The following is a 24,108-nucleotide window of genomic DNA, read 5'->3' on the forward strand; positions in this document are numbered from 1 at the left end:
GTATTTATAAAAACAAGGTAAACATTTTGTACAAAATCAAGCAAAACAAAAGATGCTTATTAGAGAATCTCTGTGAAGAACTGCAAAAAAGTGAATGATCATGAGATTATTTTTCAACAGAATTGTCATAGTAGTCCATAGGTTTAGTCTTTCTTTATGAAATGAAAACAGAAATTAAATACAACTGAATTTTTTCATTTGAACTCTTTTTCCCCACCCTTACTTCATTATCTGTATGAAATTGCAGGAGCTATACTGCTTTAAAAGAACTTGACTCCATAACGTAGAACTTGTGTTATGTTTGCATAATGTTATACTCAAATCTCTGTTTGTTCCATGTAAATCATAGTCTGTTTACAACTTATACATTAAAGAATATATAAGAATAACAGTTACATTTAGTCTTGAGGAAAAGTTGTGGGAAAAAACAAGATATCTCTCTGCTTTTTTAATGCCCTTGATAAACCCTTCTATTCTAACAGAACCATATGCTGTACAATAATGTTTTTCTCTACATAATGCATCACAGCTCCAAAACACTTTGCTTTAGTGCTGATGAAAATGTTGTTTCTTTAAATTGAATGATTTTATGATCGACTTTGAATATAATAAAGTAATTAAACTTTGAAAATTACTTTTATTTTCCACCAGTTCCTATGTATAGAATACATAAAGCTGGTAACAAGTCAATATAGAAGTATACTGAGAGATAATAAAACCAAATATGCAGTCTTAGAATCAAAAATACCAAAGTAATTACAAAGGCTTTGTTAGGTCTTGCTAGATCCTGGAAATGTAGGAAATTTTAAATAGCAGGCCTTCAGTCTTGTTTTCACACACATGCAAAAGATAATGGTAAATAACCTTTCTGCAGTTTTACTTTGCTAGTAATTTACATCCCAACTTTGTAACGTGGCTTCTGGCTCTGTAAGTGATAGAGAAGGTATGAAAATGAATATTTATAGAACTCTATGAAGAAATAATCTCTTACTGACCAAAGAATCTCCCTTTCAAGATTATAAGAAGCCAAAGAAACACACATCTTTCTTCAGCAATTGTGTGAAATACAGTGAACTCTCACAATATCACTTGAGAGGTTAATTAAGTTCTATTATGCTAAATACAGAAAAAATAGCAATAAATACAACCATTTCAGTGAAGACTATTTTGATCAAGAATTACACATTGGGGACAAATGATTCTGTTTGAAACTTTATTTGGCAGTTTTAAAAGCAAGTCCACAAATGTATGAATAATTTATAGAGGATGTTTTCAGAAGAGTTATTTTTGTTTTGTGGTTTGTTTTTTGTTTGGCTGGTTTGTTTTTTGTTTTTTTTTTTCTTTTAAATGCTATATGTTATAATTGGTTGTTAGGAGAGCTGCACTTGAACTAATCTGAAAAGTCTGAGTGTCTCTGTACTACTTCATAAAAATGCCTTTATTGAATAGTTTGCTGGTTTTGACAGTTTTATGCCAAAATCATCAACTTGTCATCACTTTCACAGCAAAATATATGGAAACTCTACAGTGGATTACAGCTGTACTGTTGTTCTCGACATCCTAATAAAATAGCCGTCTCCTTTGTAGTGCCATCCATGTGGTTTTCTCTTAGAGCTATTGAATACAAATAAAGAGTTTATCACTTGAAAAAAACAAATTCATACAATCTGGAATTTGTCATCCAGTAGTAAAACTCCTAGTTACCAAAACTGTAAAAGAAAAGTGTAAGAGAAAACTGTACTTGTATACAGTTTGTCCAGTTATCTTGTTGATATTTTTAAGCTGAATTATTGAATAAACCCCAGTATTCTATTCTCTGGATTCCATGTATATCAAGAACTTCTCAAGACCTGAGTAATAGCTTTCCTATGTCATAGAGATGCAAAGTTTATTAATCATCCTGATGTACTTCTTTACAGCTGAAACATTGTTTCTCCATATGAGAACTCTGTGCCATGGAAATGAAGGAAGGGAGAAACCATTTGTTATTAAAGAAACATCAATAACAAGATAAAATTTTGAAAGGGATAGCATGTTACTGAGAAGAGTATCTCATTTGAAACCACTTCCTTGATGCAGATTTGCTGCTACAGGATTTGTAAGAAAGTTATGGGACATTTTAAGAAGGAGTAAGAAGTTATATTGGAACACCGGAGGGAGTTGTCCTTTAAGAATGGGAAATTACATGCCCCAGAAATGTCTGAGTGATCAGGGAATTACAGTTTTATATAATTTCTTAGGCTATATATACTAGAAGCATATGGCTTAGTAGACAAAGAGCAAGATCTAACTGTCTACTTCAGGTGTTGCAGTGCTCCCAAAAAGAATGTGAAACTACAAGATGACCTTCCTCCATTTCTGATTATATTCTTGAGTAAAAGTGCCATGGCTTTTCTGATTGCCCCACACCTGCTAAGCAGGCAATGTCAGAGCTGGTGGCTGTGTTAGTCTTGCTCAGAGCTCACTTACCTTGCCAAGCCTGTGGACAGAGTTAGGTAGTTACTAAACTGTGTGTTGCATGGTAATTCAGGTGGAATATAGCTGGCTAGTTCTAGACCAGGTACTTCTAAATACATAGGAATGTTCTTCTAAGTTTTATGTTCCTAGAAATCAGTCTGGGTTGGAGAACAGGCACCCTGGATTACTGTGTTGGATAGAGGCACTTAATTTTGCCCAAATTGTGTTAGTAAAATTTTGTCATCTCTCCTCCAAAAAAGCTAGGAGAGCAGAATTGTTGACTAAATCTCTCATTAGAAAAATATGACCACAAAGGAAGTTTAATTTAATATTCTGCAATTTACTCTGCTGTTCTTAAATTGTTTGGAGACTGAGGTGATAAAGGTGATTTTTTAGTAAAAGGGCCAAAGCATGTAAAATATTAGCCCCCACCAGCTTTCAACTTACCCAGTCACCAATTAGATCAAAGGAACTGTTGCCCAGAACCATAAGCAGACACGAAATGACAGTCTGCGGGCTGTCAGCAGGTAATTCCTTTCCCCAAGTACTGTTGTCTGCTCTCCTACTAAGTCCTATTATTAATGCTGTTAGGGGCATCTTCTCCTTTTATGCTCAAGGGGAGTCGTATTTTAACAGATTGGTTTTATGTAATTACCTGCCTTTGTTCTTAACATCTTTGTGAAAATCTTTAACACTCATAGAAATATGCATGCATTTATCAGTTTGAAGGAGCTTTCTTTTTTTTTAGGTTAACGAGACCAGTGTCTCAGTAGCTGCAGAAAGAAGCAGATTTTACTTGCAAAACTGTTATAAGCAAAATGTAAAGGGAAGGTAAGGGACTGCAACACAGGATGAGATTTCAAGTCCTCCTAATTTGCTCTGTTTTTTCTGTAGTAGCATGTCCTTCTGAAGAATATTTAAAAACTAAATAGATGCAAATGTGAAGTAAATTGAGAATACTTCTCAGGATGCAAGTCTTTTGTATGTTAAACAATTAGAGAAGTGTTAACATAATTTTTTGAAATATTTAACTGACTAAAACTGCCAAAAATTTGTAGTTCTTTCAGAAAGCAAGCTCTGGGATATTTTAGAGTTTTCAACATATTTAAGAGTATCTAATGTGAGACTTCCTAGTCACAGTGTTACAGAAAGAAATCTGGTTTTAATTACATTGAATTTCAAAATTTAATTCAATCTCATTTTACAAATGTTAATTAACATTTGTGTAAAATACTTTAAAATCTGAAAATAAGAAATGCTGAAGAGGTTTGACTTCTATCTTGTCAGTGGTAGAAGAATGTTTCATTGACTTGTGCAGTGGCCAGATAATCAGAAAGGAATTGTTTTTCTTTTTGACCGATGCTGGAAAGAGTCGGTCAGTTTTCTGTGTTAAAATGAGTAGTGTTAATAATTTGCCATTGAAAATATTTATACCACTTATACCATACTTGTGGCCATCTCCATTGCAAGTAAATATCAGAAATTATCAAGCTCCAAAAGTGAGAGAGAAACAACAACTGCTTATTATTTATAACTGTATTAATATTCTACACTTAAAGAATTATTTTTAAAAGTTAAAGACTCTTTTTATAGGCAATTTAAATTTCCTACCTACTGCTGAAATTTCATTACTGTGTTTATACAAGGTCCACTTGGGCAATCAATAGTTACTGTCTAGCTTTAAAATCTGTGAGCGTGTAGTTGCTCAAGATCATGGAAAATTATTTTCTTTTCAGATAGTGGATTTCTATTTCTTGCTGAATGCTAATACTATTCCATATGTTTGAAGTCTGAAAGTCTCAAAAGTATTGTATCATATGGCTTGGATGCAATTCCCTTTTTTTCTTCAAGGGAATTAGAAAGCTCTGTTTTTAACGAAAGCATCCCATTTACCCCAAAAAGTCTCATTATCTTCCTCTTTTCACTCTCTTTATATAGAGTTTTCATATTTTAATTAATGATTGTAATTAATAATTCTATTTTAAAGGAAAGTTTAAAAGTTGAAATTCTGTCAGTTTATACAAACATCAAAGAATTACTTGTTTTTTAATATTAAATTGCCAGGATTTAGCAATCTTTTTATTTTTCAGTGGGATTGCTTATTTGGGTTTCCTTTTTGCAGTTCTCTTTGTGAATGTTGACATTGCAATGCTGACTCTCTTTATTACTTGACCTGATGTTATCACATATCTGAATATCTTCCGTCAAAAGAGGTGTCAGCAATTAATTAGAAAGTAATTGGGATTATGCATTTGCTTTTAGATTTGGGCACAATGACAGAATTTAATGAGCAGCTAGGACTTTTGGGAATCAGGAGATTTTCATAGATGTTTTATCTGGTGGAAAACCTCTGAAGTACAGAAGTTGCCAAGAACTGTGCTGTTGGACATCTGCTGCCATCTGTATCAAAGCCATTTCATCGTTTACATGTTTGTACATAGTTTACGTGTTTGTACATAGTTCTTTGTATTTTACAGGTGATTTTAATAACACTGAAAACCTAAACTTTCATATTTACAAACATGAAAACTGTTTAAAAGATGCGATGCAGCTTTGTGAAAAGAAGAAAGCTGTCTAGGCCCTTGGCTGGGAGGGTTTGCTTGGGACGGCAGGGGCAGAGCCCTCCATCAGAGCACATAGAGATCCCAGGACAAAATATCAGGGAGCATATGAGCATCCTGACGCAATGCTGTACCAGAGCAAGGCTGTAGGTCTTGACACAATGGTGCACTGTGGAAGTATGCTGGTAAAAACAAGGAATATATCCTCTAGTAGAAACTCTCATATTTCTCAGGGACCGAGACCTGTTTGTTAGGTGACATTACATGTCATTCCAATCTATACACAAGAATTGGTGTGCACCTCACTGTTTCCCCAGCATGGCATGTAGACAGGGGTGGGATGGGTCTGGTGAATTACTGATTCAGAGACTGGGACACTAAAGAGACATAAACAACAGAAGAGCTAAGGAAGCACCTTTCCTCTTTTTCCTCAGGCTCAGCTTCAGCCCAACACCTCTCCCTCCCACCTTCCTAGTCTCAACTGCCCCCTTTTTTGCTGCACATTGTGCTTTGTCCCCCCCTACACCCTTTGGCACAGTGACAGGTGGCACAGGAGGCAGGGATCAGTGCACCATGGCTTCTCTCTGTGCTGCTGGCTTCTTACTCAGCTGCAATCCCTCATAGGTCCCTTCTTGGACATGGTGTGAGAGCCTCCTCCAAGTGTGTGCCTCCAGCTGTGCTCTCAACACTATCCCATTCCATACATCTCCTCCATTTTGTTTCTCTAAACGCTTCTCTTCATGCTCACCTCTCTCCTTTTGTGTTTCCTTGCTAGCCTCCTGCCCCCACCTGTTGCTGCCTTGTCCGCAATGTGTTTGGGCAGAGACGCCACTGGTTTCTATCTTTGGTGGGAGCTCCAGCGGGTGCCAGCTGCCCCTGCAGGTCTCAGAGCCAGCTGGAGCTCAGTGCGACCGGCACAGGGTGGCTCATGGCCTCCTCCCACCTGGATGCTCCACAGGCCCCAGCTGGCCCCACTGCCCCACGGAGGGAGCCGGGGTGTTGTCCTGCTGCCCAAGCTGGGGCAGGGGGTCAGGAAGCTGCAACAGGCAGCATGCAACAGAAGCAGAGCTTGCAGGATGTTTCCTGAAAATTACTTGACTCTTAGAGGTGTATTTTCATCTGCCTTCATGTACTTCCTCTCCTTCCTGTTCTCCTCTCTCTGTCCCCGTGTGAAAAATGCTGTTTTATGTAATCAATTTAACTCATTTCTGTGTTGTTCCTTCCCTTGTTCTGTTTGCACCATGTCACTGCATTCATCTTTCACTCTGACTATGCCCTCCTACTTACCTCCTCTTTCTATTACCTGGCTTGTAAAAATTGCTGTTGTAGCTCTGACCAGAGCTCTGTCTGTAGTGCAGGTAATGCAGGAAAACCGTATCAGATTTTGAGATGTTTGCGCAGACCTATTCAGAAATGTTGTTTGTGTTTTTATGGCTTTGTACAGGAAGTGCACCTTTACTTTTCGGGGCTTAATGTGGGAGATCCATGAAGAAAAAAAGCCAAATAATATCATTTATTTATACATGTTAACTTCTTCTCTTAGACTCGATCTTATCAGCTTCTCAGATACCATTTAAGATATCTCTGAATTCTTAAGTTTAATAAACCCCCAGAAGCTTGCGGCAGCAGAAACAGAGCAGATCTGTGCCTCTGCCCGGCTGCTTTCTGCTTGGAAACACTGCCTGTGCTTCCAGCACCACATGCCAGAAACATCTCAGAGAGAACGGAGAGCAATGAAGGAGCTGTACTCTGATAGCTACCCACAGGGTGACTTTTGTCAGAGAGAAGTCACAAATTACTTTGAACATAATGGAAATGCTGACCACCTTCCTTGGAGACTAAATAGGGGAAGGAGTAATCATGTTTTCATTTAGCTGGAACAGAGCCTGGCACCCAAATGCTAATATAAACACTTGGACTAGGGATTAATTTGGTTGCAGCTGTAATTTTAATTGGTGAAAGAAGAGGCAAGGTAAGGCTAACAAAAAATTCCAGGATATCAAGAGAAACCCTCATACCATGATGGCAAGCAGAGAGAGAAATCTTGCAAAGGCTGAGGTGACCTACTGGTAAGGCAAAGTGGAGATTTTTATTCCATCCTTGCAAATATATGATTGCATCTGAGCAATATTTGCCATTCTTCGTTTTTCTTCCTTGTGGAAGCCCCCTGCCAAACACTAAGCACTGACTTACTCCTTATGCCCAAGGTCAGTTGTATGATAGCCTATGGATTTGTTTTTGCCTTTAGGGATCAGTGAAAATGCAGTAAAAGCAAGCATCCTGTATCTTCAGAGGTGAGGATGACCTTGATTTAATTTCTTTTATCTTCAGAGGTGAGGATGACCTTGATTTAATTTCCAGAGCTGCTGCAGAATTTCTTTGTCATTCCAGAGAAACCTTTTAATTTCATACGTTCAGTTCTTTACCTAGATAAGGCGGGATAATATATCTTATCTCCCAGCCTTTGTCCGTCATATGTGTTCAAAAGACTAGGTTTTTTGACTTTTTTTTTTTTAATATGACAAACTTAAGCCTATGTTGTTTTGGCCAGTGTTTTAAGGTAGTACTGTGTTAGAAATAGTAGCAGACTAGTCTAGAAGCAGACATATAAACAGTAAAAAATTCCATTTTGTTTTATTTTTATCCATGATGATACAAAAAGAAGTGCTATGCTAGTGGTGTTGCAACAAAATAGTCAAAATGAAAATAAATGGAAATAACAAAAAAAGAATTGTTCAGAAATTGAGTTTTCAAAATGTGATCAAATTACTCATCCACTGACCAGAGTTTGATAGGCAATATTTAATACCCACAGGAATTTAAAAAACTGTCAGAACAGTATATATTCATTTATGCCAGACCATAATTTTCTGTAGTAATTACAGAGCAAACAGGAAACAAAGGTCCTGCTCTGCAGAGATTACAAGCTAAATTTAGATTCCACATAATCAGTGATATCAGGCAAATGCAGATTTTGGTGTACATTGTGTCCCATCTTTTTTTCTAAAACGAATGCAATACACAAAGAACATATATTGGAACCCACAGTTGTTCTCAGGCAGTCTAGTTAAGCACCCTGGAGTACATTTGGCCTCCAGATTTTACTTTGGCTATCCTCAATATAAATTCATCATGGGTTTAGTTTTGCTTGAGTTGGGAATAAACCAATAACAAAAAGAATGTTTTGCACAGTCCCAAAGCTCTTTTCCAAGTCCAAACTGAGTAAATACTGGCTTAGCTGTGTGAGAGAGGTCTTAAGACTTTGGTGGGTGCTTGCACCAGCTGGTGGTTTCATTTTGTTATGTATATTAAATCATCATTACGGTGACTTATGAAACATTGTAGATAACTCAAAAAATTTAATTTTATTACTGTTTTCAGGACCATAAGCATATGAAAACAGTGTCTCTGAGGCTTTTCAATATGTGTTTAGTGGACAGCAATGCTCACAGCCTGTGTCAGTCTTTATCAGGCCAAAAAGGGAGGGAAGGGGAAATAGCATAAAAATTCTGGAGATCAGCTGCTCATATTTCATCTTTCTTGTCAGCAGGCCTATTGCATGATAGGTGAGCCAGAGACCCATCAAAGAGCGATCTGGAGAATCCCTATCTGAGTAACAGCAAAAGAGAGTAGATGTTGAACAGTGTGATATATTGTGAGAAAGGGGTGCCATCTGTGTTTGGCGGAACTTAGAACCTGAAACAGAGTATTTAGAAAAGTTTTTATTTCTTTCTGTTTTAATTGGATGGGAACCTGTGTACAGTAGAGGAAACACCTATGCCATGGAAGTTTTTCCTGGAAGTGTCAGACTGTGTTTACATCTGCTTTATCTGACTAAATGGAGAAATAAGTGCAGTATTCCAGATGAAGAGATATGATAATTTTGCAGAATATTCATTACATTTCCATTATTATTATTCTCTCTGAATTTTTGCACTTTTAACACTTGGCTTTCTTCACCGCAGTGTTATATTAGGATACCTTTTCTAACTCCACTTTATGTGTTGTCTTGCAAGCAGGATGTTGATCTCTGTAGTAAAATATAGAATAAAAGCATTTTAACTGGAAGAGACCTACAAGGATCATCTAGTCCAACTGCCTGACCACTTCAGGGCTGACCAAAAGGTAAAGCATGTTAGTAAGGACATTGTCCAAATGCCTTTTTAACACTGACAGACATGGGGCATCAACCAGCTCTCCAGGAAGCCTGTTCCAGTGTTTGACCACCCTCTCAGTAAAGAAATGTTTCCTAATGTCCAGTCTAAACCGATGTAGTGTGTTAGGTTCAAAATTTGCTGAGTTTCAGCCATATCAGAATAGTGACTATGAAGTGTGTCGGTATGTCTAAAGTTGGTTAAGTTTAGTGCATTTAATGTCTCAAGAGTCTCATGAATGTTATGATCTGTGTTGGAGTACCAAAGAGAACATGAACAAAGAAGCACAGACATCTGATTAAAGCAAAACAAAACAAAACACCCCAAAACAAACCCAACCCCTTCTCAAACTAAAAACACAGTAAAAGGCAAATTATTGTGCCTCTTGTTTTCTCAAGATTGGTGTAATTGGCACATTATATATTTCTTTCTTTTATTAGTCAGCTAAAATATTGGATTAAGATGACAAATATTGTATGTCATTGTTTTGGGTTTTGTTTGTTTGTTTGTTCCTTCTTTTGTTTTGGTTTCTTTTCAATTTATATATTACTTTGCAATTAAGAAACAAATACATGCCAGGCTCCATAGCTTGGGACCCTGTTTGTGTGACCTTGAGGACTAGTCATGTGAATTAAAAATAGGAAAAAAAATGTTACTTTTTTTCTTACTTACGTGCTCTTATGCTTACAGAGCTGTGCTTCTTTAACAGTTCAAGTATTAGCATATTTATGATAGGGCCTTCATCATTCTCCAATCAGTACTTAGTTAAAAAATTGTGGAGCAGTATAGCTGCACAGAGAATGCTCAAAATGTCTGAACGTTTTGGAAGTTTCAGAAGAAATATTTCTTCTTCAATGTATGTTACTTCCTTAGTCAAATCTGTTGGATATTTACTTTGAAATGTATAAGGTCATTTTAAGTGTGAAATTTAACTGTTTCTTTGCTTTTTATTTCAACAAAATCTCAATACTACTTGGCCATGTAAGTGGAGAGTAGTCATTAAAAAAAGAAGGAAAAAGAATTTCATAACAACCTGCTCACAAAAGACTGTCTGGACCATTTTTCAGCCTATTTTTAAGTCCTGGAGTATTACATTTCAGGCCATTAAGGATTTCAAGTGTTGGGCAGCTAAGATTGTCTTTCTCTGCATAAGAAAGAGTATGGATTAAGCAGTATCAGACTGATAGCGTCTTCTGGAGTATGTAGAAAATAGGTACAAATGTGAGAGGGAAGACAGAATCAGGTGTAAGGCACGTGGAAATGTCATCTGATGTAGAAGCAAAAGCCCGGAGGAATTAACTCACCTTTGGAAATAGTTCAATATTACTGTAATTTTTCTAAAATATTACAGTAGTCCTAAGATACACTAATTGTAAATATATAGTTTAAAAAAAAAAAAAAATTGTTTTTGTCTTGGCCAGGAATAGTCTTTAATTTACAGTCTTGAGATATCTTATGCTTTTATCCTCTCAGGAAGATTATTGTAGGAGAAGTAACTATTTTACCTAAGTCACAATTACAGTTCATAATCTGTTGTGTAAATGTTACTTTGTTTTCAGTCTATAAGCTTCTGTCTGTGCTGGAATTTCTAGTCAGCTGCCCCTGAAAAAATATCATGGAGGAAGCGATATACCTGATATTTCACTACATTATTGGGTACTGCACCCAGCTCTGAGTTCCCCAGTACAAGATATACGTGGACCTGCTAAAGTGCATCCAGAGGAGGGCCATGAGGGCTGGAACACCTCTCCTATGAAGAAAGGCTGCGAGGGCTGGAGTTTTTCAGCCTGGAGAAGAGAAGGCTCTGGGGAGACCTCATTGCAGCCTCTCAATATAGAAAGGGGACTTATAAGAAGGACAGAGAGAGACATTTTATGAAGGCCTGTAGTCACAGGACAAGGGGCAACAGTCTTAAACTGCAAGAGGGTAGGTTTAGATTAGATATAAGGAAGAAACTCATTACGATGAGGGTGGTGAGGCACTGGAACAGGTTGCCCAGAAAAGCTGTAGCTGCTCCATCCCTGGAAGTGTTCAAGGTCAGGTTAGATGGGGATTTGAGCAACCTGATCTAGTGAAAGATGTTCCTGTTCACGGCAGGGGGTTGGACTAGAAGATCTTTAAAGGCCCCTTGCAATGCAAACTATTTTATGATTCTGTGATTATGAAATTGATAATTAGTAAAGAAAGAAATTTACAAAGTTTTCTGTTTCTGTTGTGAAATAACAAATTTATTAAGGTAACTCCATTTCGATATAAAATGCCTGAAATTTATGCTTAAAGTTGAATATAGAAATATTTTTAAAAGAAACATTTCTACTTCTCTGCTTTGAAGTAAATTCTTGCTCATTTGGAAATTTGCTTTCAAAGGTAAAAATAGAAGTCAAAGCTATGATGTTTTGATTTGGTGCATTGTTTTTTTCTGATGTATGCATGGCGTTTTTGGTTCATCCACTGAGCTAAGCTCAGTGTCATTGCCAGCACGCCACTTTCTGTGACTGTTGGGTAGGTGAATGAAGCTCTAGAGTCATCTGCCAGCTGACCTCCGGTATGAGGTGCATGCCGTGGAGGTACTGCAGTCGAATCACTGTGCAGATTTTGCACTGTCAGAAGAGGCGCAGCAAAAGATTCATGATAGTCTGTACTCATAATTCCCAGTCACGGAATACTGTAGAGAGCCCCTGTAGCCCTGCACTTGGTCTCAGAGTTAAGACCAACAAATGGGAGCTACTGTGTTGCTTACTGACCATTGCGCAAAATGTGCCAGTTTATCCTTGCTGATCCAGCTTAAGTAGTAAGTGTTACAGTGGTAATCATTCCCAATTTCAGCGACAGTAAGGATTTGGACCTTGAGAGTTATAGAAAACAAAAGCTTAGATTTTGGATGATGTTATTCTGACAGCTTATATAATATTTAATGTCAAATAAGAGAAGGAAGAGATTTGCTGTTTATCCATTGTAAAATGAATCAAAGTCAGTTGCAGCCTTTGATTTTTGAATTTTGGATTTATGGCTTTTGTGGGGAGTGGAGCTTCTCCTGAGGAAATTGTTTTGCTTCTTGAAGAATCAAATAGAGATATAAACAGTATGCAAAACTTCACTTCAGTAACCTGGAGCTGATATTCACACATTTGCAGAATTCCTAAGTCTATCTTAATTTTCTAGATATTGTGGTAGTCTAGGATTTCCCAGTCTTGCCCATACAGTTACAGCTGGATCTATTAAATCAAAACCAAAGCAAATCAGTGAACATATTAACAAATGTAGATATATTTGAAAAACAAGTCTCTGCCTAAACTCAGTAGGAGTTAGTAGGTTGATGACATTAAAAATATATGTTGTAAATATGAATGTATGATGGCAACACAAAGTTATGTGGTTGTAAGAATTCTGAAACTCATTGCCTGTACGCTTCATTAGGTAGGTAATGAATTTCACGCATTTCGGTACTTAAACTGCCAGACCTACTATTATGTGTTTGCATCAGTTAATATGGAAGTCTGTGAAAGCATTAGTGTATGAAAGATGATGTACTTCAATAATCTAATAGCATTCTTGTTTATGTTCAGAGAAAGTAGAATATCATTTCACTAATTTAATGTCCCAGTTTTAAATACAGGCCCATAGAAGTCATATTTCTTCTGAAAAAGGTTTTCTTAAATGTTTTGTAGGTAGGTTGATTATTACAAATGCTATCATCCATGAACAGAAATTAGATTCATCATTATAAATTGCTTTCCCTCTAACAGCTTAAGAAGCCAAAGTTCTAGAAAAAGTAGTACCTGACATTTGGGCAAAGATAAATACTAAAATACCTAGTCACTTCTAATTAATAATTACATTCCTGAGAAAATAAAGAAATTAATTCTTTTTTCCTATTAAGTTCTTTGAAAACTTTTCTGTAAATTTAAAATTGAAATTATTGGATTACTTACATATTCACTCATCTAGTTAATCAGATTAGTCATAGTCCTGTGGCTTCAGTTTAGGTACTTTCCATGAGTCTAAATATCATTTCTAAATCTAATGTAAGTCTTCATAAGTATAGGATGAGTATTTAAGAAAGTAGCTAAATTCAATAATGCAGTAGCTATTTTCTACATACAGCAAAGGAAACTGAATAAAACCAAGATTTTGAAAGATTATTATATCATTACAGCAATGAAATCCTATGACTTTTCTGTTAGTGCGTTACTAAAAGTTTAATTTTTTGTATCATCCAAATAAGTTAATTAACTTCTAGTGTTTGTCTGTATGCATCTCGCTGCTCGGGTCACAGAAGAATCACTGCTGCCTCTGCATCCTGCCTGAGCAGTGGGACTGACTGTGGCAGTCCATTTTGCCATAAATGTCCTGCTCTACTTCTTAAGGCTCTGGTGGCCACAGAGAGGTATCAGAAGTTCATTCCCTAATCTGTCTATCCATCTCCCTAGACATATGTACATATGCATATGCGTATTTTTATTTGTTTTTGTAGGTTCCTAGCCAAATTACACTTAGGTTTGTTACCTATTTCATACTAAATCCCGCAGAATCTTACTTTTCTTTAGGGTAACTGTTTATTTCTCACATAAAAAGTTTCCAGATTGTGTAACATTTTAAAATGCAAGGCAAATGCTCTGCCACATCATGCATACCATGATCTGTTCCCTCTTTCATTTAGTGATAAAATGATCATGAAACTTCATCTGAGAGGTGATAAATGTTACATCCATAAATATTTTTGCAAAAACTTGACAAACTAGTGAATGCTTTCTGAAGGACATGTTTTCCAAACAATAAGCTCCTGCACGCCCTTCTTAGTGTTCAGTCACGGAAGTTGCTTTTTGCTTGTTACAAGAAACTGATTTCTTTAGATGTGCTACCAGCTTAGTCTGGTCTCTAACTCCCACTCCGTATAGCAAGGTATAAAGCATGCTTCACAGTGCTGAAGAATTATTCACTTGATGCTTAGCGGAAACTGCTTGACAGTTTTCAGTTCATGCTGTTTGATCTGACACTTCCAAAGGAACAGAGTGACCTTCATTAGTTTGATGATATGGAAGTGATTTTTAGATAAAAGGAAAATAGGCTTAAATTAAATCATAGACTTGCAATAGTTAGAAAATTAATTACCCCCCAAAATTATCAGACTACAAAATGAGATTATGTCTGTGCATGTTTAAAAAAAACTCAAACAAACCCAAAACCTTTACACCCGTGGAATCAAATCTCCCTTATTGCCTATCTTTCTTAGCCTCTGAGAAGCCAAGGAAGGTAAAATTCTTCTTCCCACAGCTTTCATGCCTTGACAGGTCTTTCAGGTACATTTTCTCTTCATCATCCCAGAAAGACAACTGAAGGCTCTGAGCGCTTCTTCTTCCTGGTTTCCCTTGTAATACCTTTTATCTGTTCTTAGAAATGAGAATTTGCACAATAGTATAAAGAATTACAGTTTCTTCCTTCTTCCCAGATATTATTCATTCACCTTTTTTATTTGCAGCTTAATTTGAATACATACTTTCTGTTTTACCTGATTTTTTGTAAGCCATAGGTTTGTTTTTTTTTTAAATCTGTCATATACACGTTATGATACTTATATGATAAGGAATAATCTTTCTATAAATACTTCAATAGATTAATGGTGCATGAAATCCACATCTGACACTTTCCTGTCATAAATGACAGACTTCACATTAAGCTAGTTGCCACCCCACCATTAATTTTGGGTTGTCGGTTAAATCTTCTCATCACAGTACTGACCATCTAAGGGATGCATAAAATTTCTTAGATGACACAGTATTAGTGTTTTTCCATGTTTAGTTAAAGTATTGCCCATAAGGTCATTGTTTAAGAAGTATGACTTTTATAAGCCTCTGAAAAAGGTTAAGAGAAATACTGCTTTACAAGAAAAGATAAAGAAGGACAGATGAAGCATAAACTACTGACTGAGCGGGCTGCATCCAACTGTTCTCTACTGTGTGCTCTGTCCTATCCAGCTCCGCTCCATAATGATAGCCTACAGGCAGAAACTTAGTAGATGTTATAACTGTTCCCATAATTCCTTCAGTACTTCAGCATTTAAAAAAGAAATGTTTTAAACTTATCCTCATTTGACTCTGTTTCTATTATCCAAGTGGTCTCCCTAGACTGGTCTCTCACAGACTCATGATTGTTCTTAAGAACAGAGCCTACATCCTTTTGTCAAGGGATGTTGTATGATAGACTTAATTAACGTGATTCTTCCTTGAAGAATAAGACTCAGGTCAGACACCTCCTGTTCTGGAAGGCAACAGAAGAGAAGGTAAAGCACCTTCAGCAAGAAATAATTGACAAATGGAGTACTTTAACTGAATCCTTTTCCTAGGGAAAAAAAAAATATATTAGTTTTTCCTTAGAACAATACAACATTGGAAAGCATCAGGAAGCCTTACATGTAGTGCATGGTTATTGTCCCTTCAGAATGGTCTTGTAGCCCTATGAAAAACATCTCTTTTTCCTCCTAATTTGGTTATCTGTATTATGTGGGAAATTATACTGTTTAGCGGAAGAAAAGGAAAAGTATAAAAAAGGTGCAGTAGCCTGGTATGTTTCTGTTTAAATCCATATTTTCTTGTTTCTCCATCATGCCTCTCAGAAAACCTGCTCACTGTTTAGTAAGACACATTTAAAATTTTTAGGATTGGAAAAACTAGTGTTCTACAGTTTTACAGTTCTAAAGTTTAACTAAACTAAATTTTGTATGGATAAATGTATAGATTATTTAAAAGCATATGAAGTAAGATCAAATACAGAACAGTTAGCTATGCAGAACATTCAAAGAAAAGTATATTACAGGGCTGCAACTCCAACAGAATTAATCCAACCTGACAGATGATTCAAAGATGAAGCTTAAAATGCGTGCTTGTCTTTGTAAACAACTTTGTAAAGGACTTAAACTCTATAGGGAGATGTAGGGGTAATCTCTAGGGAGACGTAGGACTAATTTTCAGGATTGTATGTGATTGAAAAAAATCTTGTATTGACGACTTAGAAGCTGTGATAGTATGCTTCCAGGGCAACCCATGGCAATGCTGGTCTTGGGCTGTTTTTAACCTGTCCCTCCCAAAAAACTACAGTTTTATGTTTTCAGCGTTTTCAAATATTACAATGTCTAGGTACTCAGTTGAGCTCTGTATACAACCGTGTCTTGCTGTTTTCTACTTGTCATGCTGGCTGGGGCATGCACTGTCATATAAAATGGTGTGCTTGCGGTTCTATGACTCTGCAAACCATATTCAGATCAGGGCTGCGTCCAGTTCTGTAGCAAGATTTTCAACCAACCCAACAATTTCTTAACCTGTTATACTTGACATTGACAACCAAAGTTGTTACAATTGGCAGAGGATGTAAAATGTTTTCTTCTTTATGCTTTCATTCTATTTACCAGTGACAGTCATTCTGTACAGCTGTAGTGTTCAAAGGCTACTCATTACCCTAAGAATGAAGATCTCGGTTACTCTTTTTTCTTTCAATGCATTGGGTGTTTCATATTGCTACAAAGGATGGTGGGGGGGTGGGGTGGGGAAACCCTTATGATTTGAGAGATTATGATAAAAATACAAAACTATTCATAAGTCACTTTCCAGAATTGGCTAGATTTCAAGCTTAGTGTGTCTTTTCATCATGATCATTGTTGCAAGGTATAAGTAAATTGAAACACTCAAAGATGCATATAAAACAATTTTCAGTTTTCAGTTAAGGAATATCAGTGCATCAGTAGCTTCTTTTGGTAACATGAATTATAACTGTCCATAGTTCTGCTGTTCTCCAGTTATATTCTGCAGCAGGTCAGATTGCATTAGTCCCTCTAGTCTTCACATCTATGAACCTGCAGTGAAAAAATTACTTTTATAGGAAAATGTCAATTTATTGACAGTAACGCTTTTGAAAAGCACTCTCTTACAGAGCAAAATGAGTGCAGTTTAGGTAATTTGTTGGACAAGGAAAGTGGAGGTTTTCTACCTTGCAAATTTTGTTGTTATTCATTTACTTGTCCACTTTTTTTTTGGAGTGTGTACTGGATTCAATGGACTTATCAAACTGGCATGGAATGATTGCTTTTTTCATCTTTGCATAAACTAAACCTAACTTATAGTAATGAACATTATTGTTCCTGTTACAGACAGGTTCTTCTACGACTCCTTTTCTGTTGTTTCCACTGCTGTTATGTTATAAACAGCAGAGAGTACACTCTCTCATTGAAGAGAGTTATATTTGTCTTATCAATGGTATGAATTCCTAATGGAGACGGAGAGATTTATTTTTATTTGTTGTTTCTCTATTATACCTAGGGTATGAAAAAACCAATTTAATAATTCTTGTTAATAAACAAAACAGAATCTTAAGCCAGCAGCCTTCTTCACTGAGATTGTTCTTTCCTCAATGTACTAAATCAATGTTAACCAGATTGAAAAATAGTTATATTGTGTTTGATTGCTTTAAATGCAGATTTCTGCTTTGTTATTGCTTCTAAAGATACTAAATCTTTGGTCAGTTCAGCAGAATTTCTTTTGTTCATCTTAGTGCTATAATCACTGTTGAACAACTAATGAATAGTAATGATGAAAAGAGAAAATGAATAGCAACCTTGAAATTACATACTGGTGGAATTTCACCATGCTCCAAAATTATTCATTTGAGAGAGTTTAGTGTTGAACTGGGAGCAGTTGGAGCCATGCTGGGACATTTTCCAGTAAGCAAGTGCAAAATTTGTGTAAGTGAAGCACTGTGAGGACTTCTGCCTGGAGCACTGTGATTAGGAAATGGATGGGGTCTGGGTTTCACTTCAGGAAATAACCTGTTGTATGTATTTTTTCTTTCTGACACTTGGTTTAGATTTGTTAATTGTCAAATATTTTTAGTATTACCTTCAAACATAGTTAGTTATTGGCAAAATGGATTGATAAAATTATTTTAAATTATTTCTTTTCCTTAAGTCTACAAAGAAAATGTTCTTTATTTCCAGATTGCCCCTTTGCAGATTGGTTGGTAAATAAATTCTATACTGAATAATTAAGAATCCTTTTGAGATAATTTCAAATACTGATTCTTACAATAAAGATATTGCGCTGTTGCCAAATTTGGGGCGGGGGGATGGGAAAGGAAGAAAATTAGATACAAAGGGGGAGTGCCACACTAAAAAAGACATTAGGCTTGAAAATGGAGAAGGCACAGAATTTAGCTGTAATGACCGATGTAAGCTGCAGTGCTTCAGAAACTGTTGAACTCTGGGGGGGAAAGGCTTTTGTCATCATTAATAATTATTTAAAATTCCTGTGCTTCAATGATATTAATAGTGCACATGGAGCCACATTTGTTCTGTCAACCTAGGCATTTTCAATGTGTAGTCGTCACAGTATGTAGGTGCAATGATATATAGAAGATAAAGATCGGAGTCTGATCTCAGTAATATGCTATTATAATCCAGAGTGCAGTAAGGACAATTATATTACTTTTTCCTGGAAAAGCTTACCTTTTTAGCCATATTAGATGTTCTTTCTTAGGTTTCAGGATATTTTATAATCTTTGCAAAATCTTTTGTCTGGTTTTGGCTTATAACTTTTTTTTTAATTTATTGAATATTGAAGGCCTTCAATTCAAGGTAGGAAGCAGTGAAAATTTTTTTTTTAGTTCTCCAAAACTTGAGCAAAACCGTTTCTGGAACAATTGCTTCACACGCCATTGATTCTTCTATTTTTCTGGTTTTGGAACTCTTACTTCTTATTTCTCGGGTTGTCTTCCTGGTTCCAGGTAAGGGTTATTGGAAGAAATTCTCTTTCCCTCTGCTGAATCCCATACGTTCATTGTAGCCTTAAGGATTTTATAAACTCCTGACAGCAGAAATAACCCTTCCAAGGGTATAGGCAGAGTGTTAGCCTGAAAAAGCTTAGTACTGAGATTCCTCATTGCTGTCTTATAAAACACTCTTAAATATTTTCATAAACCTCTTCCTGTCAGTGCCCCGTCAGAGAAAGCCTTTTATATGTTCCAGCGCCCTTGCACAAAAACTCCCATGATGGTCAGAATACTTTAAAAATTGTTTTCTACTGTCGAACAACATTATCTAATAACAATTCTCTGACCCTTCTCATCTGCAGTCAGTGACTCATCAGCTGCAGGTGAGAGGTTCGTGAGTTGCTGGGACCAGTTCTAACGTAATATACATTCAAATTGGATTTTCTGAATTTTTTTGTTTGGCATAAATCTATAGGTGGTATTCACCTTTCCTTCTGTGGGAAACATCCCACTAAAGAGTATTCACAGGAGCAAAATATGTCCTGACAAGACACTGATTTACATGGTGATTTTCAGTATATTTTGGAAGTGAATTTAAGCTTTAGAGGCTTGGGTTTTTTTGTTATTCAAAAACTAATCAATAGTCTGCATTCAAATGGGATCATCATTTAGAAGACGTAAACTTAAAGTAATGATTTTTACGTTACCTTAAACTAAATACTGTTGTCATAAACATAAAGGCCTCTTCATAAATTACCTCTACCTATTTTGTCTTATATAGTACTGCACTGTTCGGTGTATTCCAGCTCAGAGAGGCCAGATTAATTATGTACATGTCATGGTGTGTTTATACTCAGCTAAAGTACTTTATTAAGTGGGTCTTGTCACTCACTGGTTCAAGAAAACAACGTGGGTTTTTGGTTTTGTTTTTTTTTTAAGTTCAGATTACCTAGTAACTTCTTGAACTCTTCAACTCCAACCTGTAATAAAGCAAAATTATTACATATTACATTTCTTATCCCTATTTGAGGGAGATAACCCAAGTGTTTTCATGAGGAAATGTGTATCTCAGATCTGGAGCTTGTGTATTCATAGTCACTTGTGTAAATGGGCTCCTGAGATGTACTGAATACAGCTTTCACTGTGCAGCCTCATTCCCCTCTTGGGTGGGAGGATAGGTCATCACGAATCCCAGGACTGTGGTATGTGATGAAAAAATTCTTGCTGAGAAAAGCACAGTCCCTAGAGAAGGACTGCTAATATGTCTTACTTAGATACAAACCTCATGAGACATTATAGAACAGATCCATCTAGAAATATTTTGATTTTTGTTGATAAGAAATATCAGCATTTGTTATTAAAAGCAGCTACTATGAAGAATTAATATAGCTGTAGGCCCAGTTTTCTTTCGAAGCAGTTCTCCAACAGTTTTCATTAACTCTTAATCCCTCCCCCCAAAAAAATTCCCACACCAACAAACAAAAAAACTTATAATAAAACAAAAATAGGTGGGATTTTTGTAGGTTTTTTCATGGGCAGCTGACATAAACAAGCTTTCATACTTGTGTCAGCTATGTACCAAAATATCCAGGTTGCCAGGAATCAAAAGATAACACACTGAACTTCTCATAGTTAAGGAGGAATGAGCTCAAATAGTTATTTGCAAGAAATAGGTGGCAGCAATTGCCCATAGGCCAGCAGCATTGTGGAAAGTGTTTGGGCAGTCTTTGTCCCTTAGACCTCCAGCACAACCCCTGAGCCACATGCTGAAGCCATAGCACAGAGATTTTACTTGAGCAGTTCAAGAACATTTGTTATTCACCCTTCCTGTAGACCACGGTCTCTTTGTTGTTTCAAGTATACCCTAAAGCTTATATCAGAAATCCTCATCCAGAGAGGGCACAGAAATGAGTTGTTGTTTTGTGACCTTTGTATACAGCTTTCTAAAATGAAGGGTTAGATGTGCTTCAGATTAAATTTAAGTATTTGGGCCTTAGGCTATCCTTGCTTTGCTCTGATTGTACTTTGTGTTTTCTAGTTCTGTTTCTTCAGTTCCTTTTGCATTTTCTTTGACTTGAACATGCTGCTATGTGTGTTTACTCACAGTTTTTCTCCCTAGGCTTGAGCAGGGGATGCTGAAAGCTTTTATCCTCTTTTTTTAAACCTCAGCTGAGTCCTTGGAAAGATCTTTATCCCTTCTTCTGGAAGAAGGAAGAACACTGCTAGGCAGACATCTCCTTTCCCTGCTGAAGCATTTCTCATCCCTTTATTCTTTAGTCTGCACCATTCTGGAATCAACCCTGCAGTGAGAGATGCCATGTTGGAACTACCACTCAATGATAATTTCAGTTGCTTTCTGAGTACCTAGAGGGCCTGTGAATTTTCAGTGTAGTCAGGCAGTCTTCAAAAAAATATTGAGAATGTAGCTTGTGCTGACTAACACCAAGGAATTAAGAAAAAGTATTTAAAAATGCCTATTTCTTCATGTAGTGCACAAATTTTGTTGTTTGTGGAATTTTGGGGGTTTTTGTTTGGTTTCAGGGGTTTTTGTCAAACTTCAACAGCTTGGATGACTAGGTCTCCTGATGTTTTTATGCTACTAAGGACGGGTCTGATGCTGGATGTTAGCCTACACTTATTATCAGTGATTTTAGTGATTATTATATTCCCACAAATCATATTTCTTTCAAATAATGGATAAAGCTAATCTTTAGTTTATCATTAACATGAACATACAAGAAAGTTTTTTAGACAGCCTTTGCAGTCTGATAACATTTGCCTTAATAAAATAAGAAAGTATAGCCATTAATTATATCTTGCAATAAATCTTTAACGAATATTACTGAAGTCCCTAAAGGACTCGTTCTTCAGAAAATATTAAACCTTGTGATGGTTTGGTAAGAATGACAGATTATCACTGATGATTTTTCTCAAATCTGATCATGTTTCATAATGCTTTTTGAGGCATGAACCTGGCATTTCTGGCTGCGTATGCATCAAAACACATGCTGTGTACGATAATGTCATACTGTCTGACCCAGAACAGTTTATCTGTTCCTCTGTGTTAAACTAAACTTAGTTGCAGTTGTGGCTTAAAAGTACAAAGGCTCTCCAATATGGTCAGTTCTAGAAAGATTTAAATATTATTGTTGACTCCCTCAAAAAAAAAAAAAAAAAGAAAAAGCTTTTAAGTGACTCAGCTTTTGTTTTTCCTTTGTGTTTCACCAGTTGAAAAGATACAGAGCCAGTGGGATGAAGTGCATGGACACCTCCAAAGCCGGAGACAGCAGCTTCATGAGATGTTAAAGGATTCAACACAGTGGCTAGAAGCTAAACAAGAAGCTGAGCAGGTTCTTGAACAAGCAAAAGCTAAGCTTGAGTCGTGGAAAGAAATTTGCTACACCGTGGAAGCTCTGAAAAAGCAGAACAATGAGCTTAAGGTCACTACTGAGAATTAAAATATTTCCACTTGAGTTAATTAGATTATTAAAGAAAATGTCCTCTAACTATTGGACAGTCAACATTAAGAACAACCTCTTTATCCCTTGTTTTCCATAAAAATAAGAAAGAAATTAACTTTCAAAGTCTAAAATGTGCATCACAATCCTTGAATGAAATTGGTCTTAATTTATCAGTCATAACAAATAGCTGGCTGACCTTGCAGAAAGAATACCTACCTTTTCAGCACAAGTATTTCTCATCTTTTCTGTACAACACCATCAGCTGAGGCAATGGTACTGCAGAATGGAAAATCCTGTAGTATTGGTGTGTCTGTCTGTACTGATAATGAGGCTGTATAGGTTGTCTGGAATTAGTTAAAGAAAACAGGGAAAGGCCCCCAACATAACAAGCTATATTGAGATATATTGAAAATCAAGCATTTTAGATTTGCCACAAGATAATCTCACTGGCTTCAACCTTGGCAGGGTTATTAACTGCAGAAATCCTGAGATGGCTGTTCTTGTGATTTTAGCATGCATGTTGTCATATTCTAGGTGCTAAAATTTACACCTCAGCTAACTTAAGTAGCTGAGCTATACCTCAAGTAGCAATGCAAATATGCCCTACATCAGTTGCATCAGTTTTTAAGTTTCTTGTTATGGAAATAGTCATACTTTGGTGACATTCTTCATGAATAAATTTTGAGAACAGCTGTTTCAGATTAATAATAACTCATTTTCTGGTTGGGGAAAAACAAGATTGAAATGAACCAGTTGATCAGCCTCTTAAAGTGAGTCCTGCCTCCATGTTAATGGAACGTTACATTTTAGTTATTTGGGAGAGTAGTTACACAAATATTTTCTGATATTTCTGTTCTCCTCTCCTGCCCACCAGATATTTTTTTTATTAACTCCTACCACTCAGCTGCTTTGTTAAAGTTTGCAAACTTAGAACAATCTTATTTGCACAGCTGAATGTTAATGAACTGCTGTGAAGAATAGTGGGATGAAGTCCTCATCAACTGGTTTTTGCAACCAGGGAAAGTATGTGTAGAACTGCATGATTGGTCTTCAGCTATCTCCCTCATCAGCTAGTCTCTGCTTTGTCAATATTTAGAAGTAGATACAAAATCTGTTGGGGTTTTTGCTTGAGTGTTTTGTTTTGGTGTTTTTTTGGTGGTGTTTTTTTTTTTTACTTATGCCTGTAAGAAGCATAATAACATTCATCATCCCATTGTTTTAGGACTGAGAAGTGGTTAAGGCTTCTCATTTAGGATTATACCACAAGGGACATTGCTTGGGAAGGGTGGATTACGGTAAACAAGGGAAATTGCTCACTAATGTATTGGAAAGAGTTATAAATTATGTATACTACTGTCATTCAGCATAGAGGATTCTCATTTGTCACTGTCTTTCTGCAGAGATAGAGTTCTGGCTTCCGCCCAGTGTTAGGGTTAAAAGAAAAATAAAGGCTTCAACAAAGTCAATGTCCCAGCTCTGCAAAGACTCAATTAACAAAAATACAGTTCTGTGCGTACACAGTCTTACGTCATTGTGTTGGAGTGTCTTATGTCTTGAACATAAATTACTTAACTAGGAAAATAATTGAAAATATAGTTTAATAAATGGATTTTATGTGCACTTTTTACAAGAATATATGAGCTTTAAATGACATTCATCAAACAGTGTATGCTTTTTGAAGAAATTATGGGGGTTTTGGATCAACATTCTCCAAGGAGAGAA

The 24,108-nt window shown here is 36.4% G+C and overlaps 1 protein-coding gene across 8 annotated transcripts in view; it reads left to right on the forward strand.

Annotated features, from left to right (window-relative positions):
• The window catches only part of DMD (dystrophin), a 1,139,896-nt gene that overhangs the window by 827,028 nt on the left and 288,760 nt on the right, over positions 1-24,108 (forward strand). For all 8 annotated transcript variants that reach the window (XM_064473561.1, XM_064473589.1, XM_064473531.1 and 5 more), the window contains one exon: positions 22,154-22,365. In XM_064473561.1, coding sequence (XP_064329631.1) covers positions 22,154-22,365 — 212 coding nt within the window. The remainder of the gene's footprint in view (positions 1-22,153; positions 22,366-24,108) is intronic.

This window comes from Phalacrocorax carbo, chromosome 1 (assembly GCF_963921805.1).
Source record: "Phalacrocorax carbo chromosome 1, bPhaCar2.1, whole genome shotgun sequence".
Taxonomy (NCBI): domain Eukaryota; kingdom Metazoa; phylum Chordata; class Aves; order Suliformes; family Phalacrocoracidae; genus Phalacrocorax; species Phalacrocorax carbo.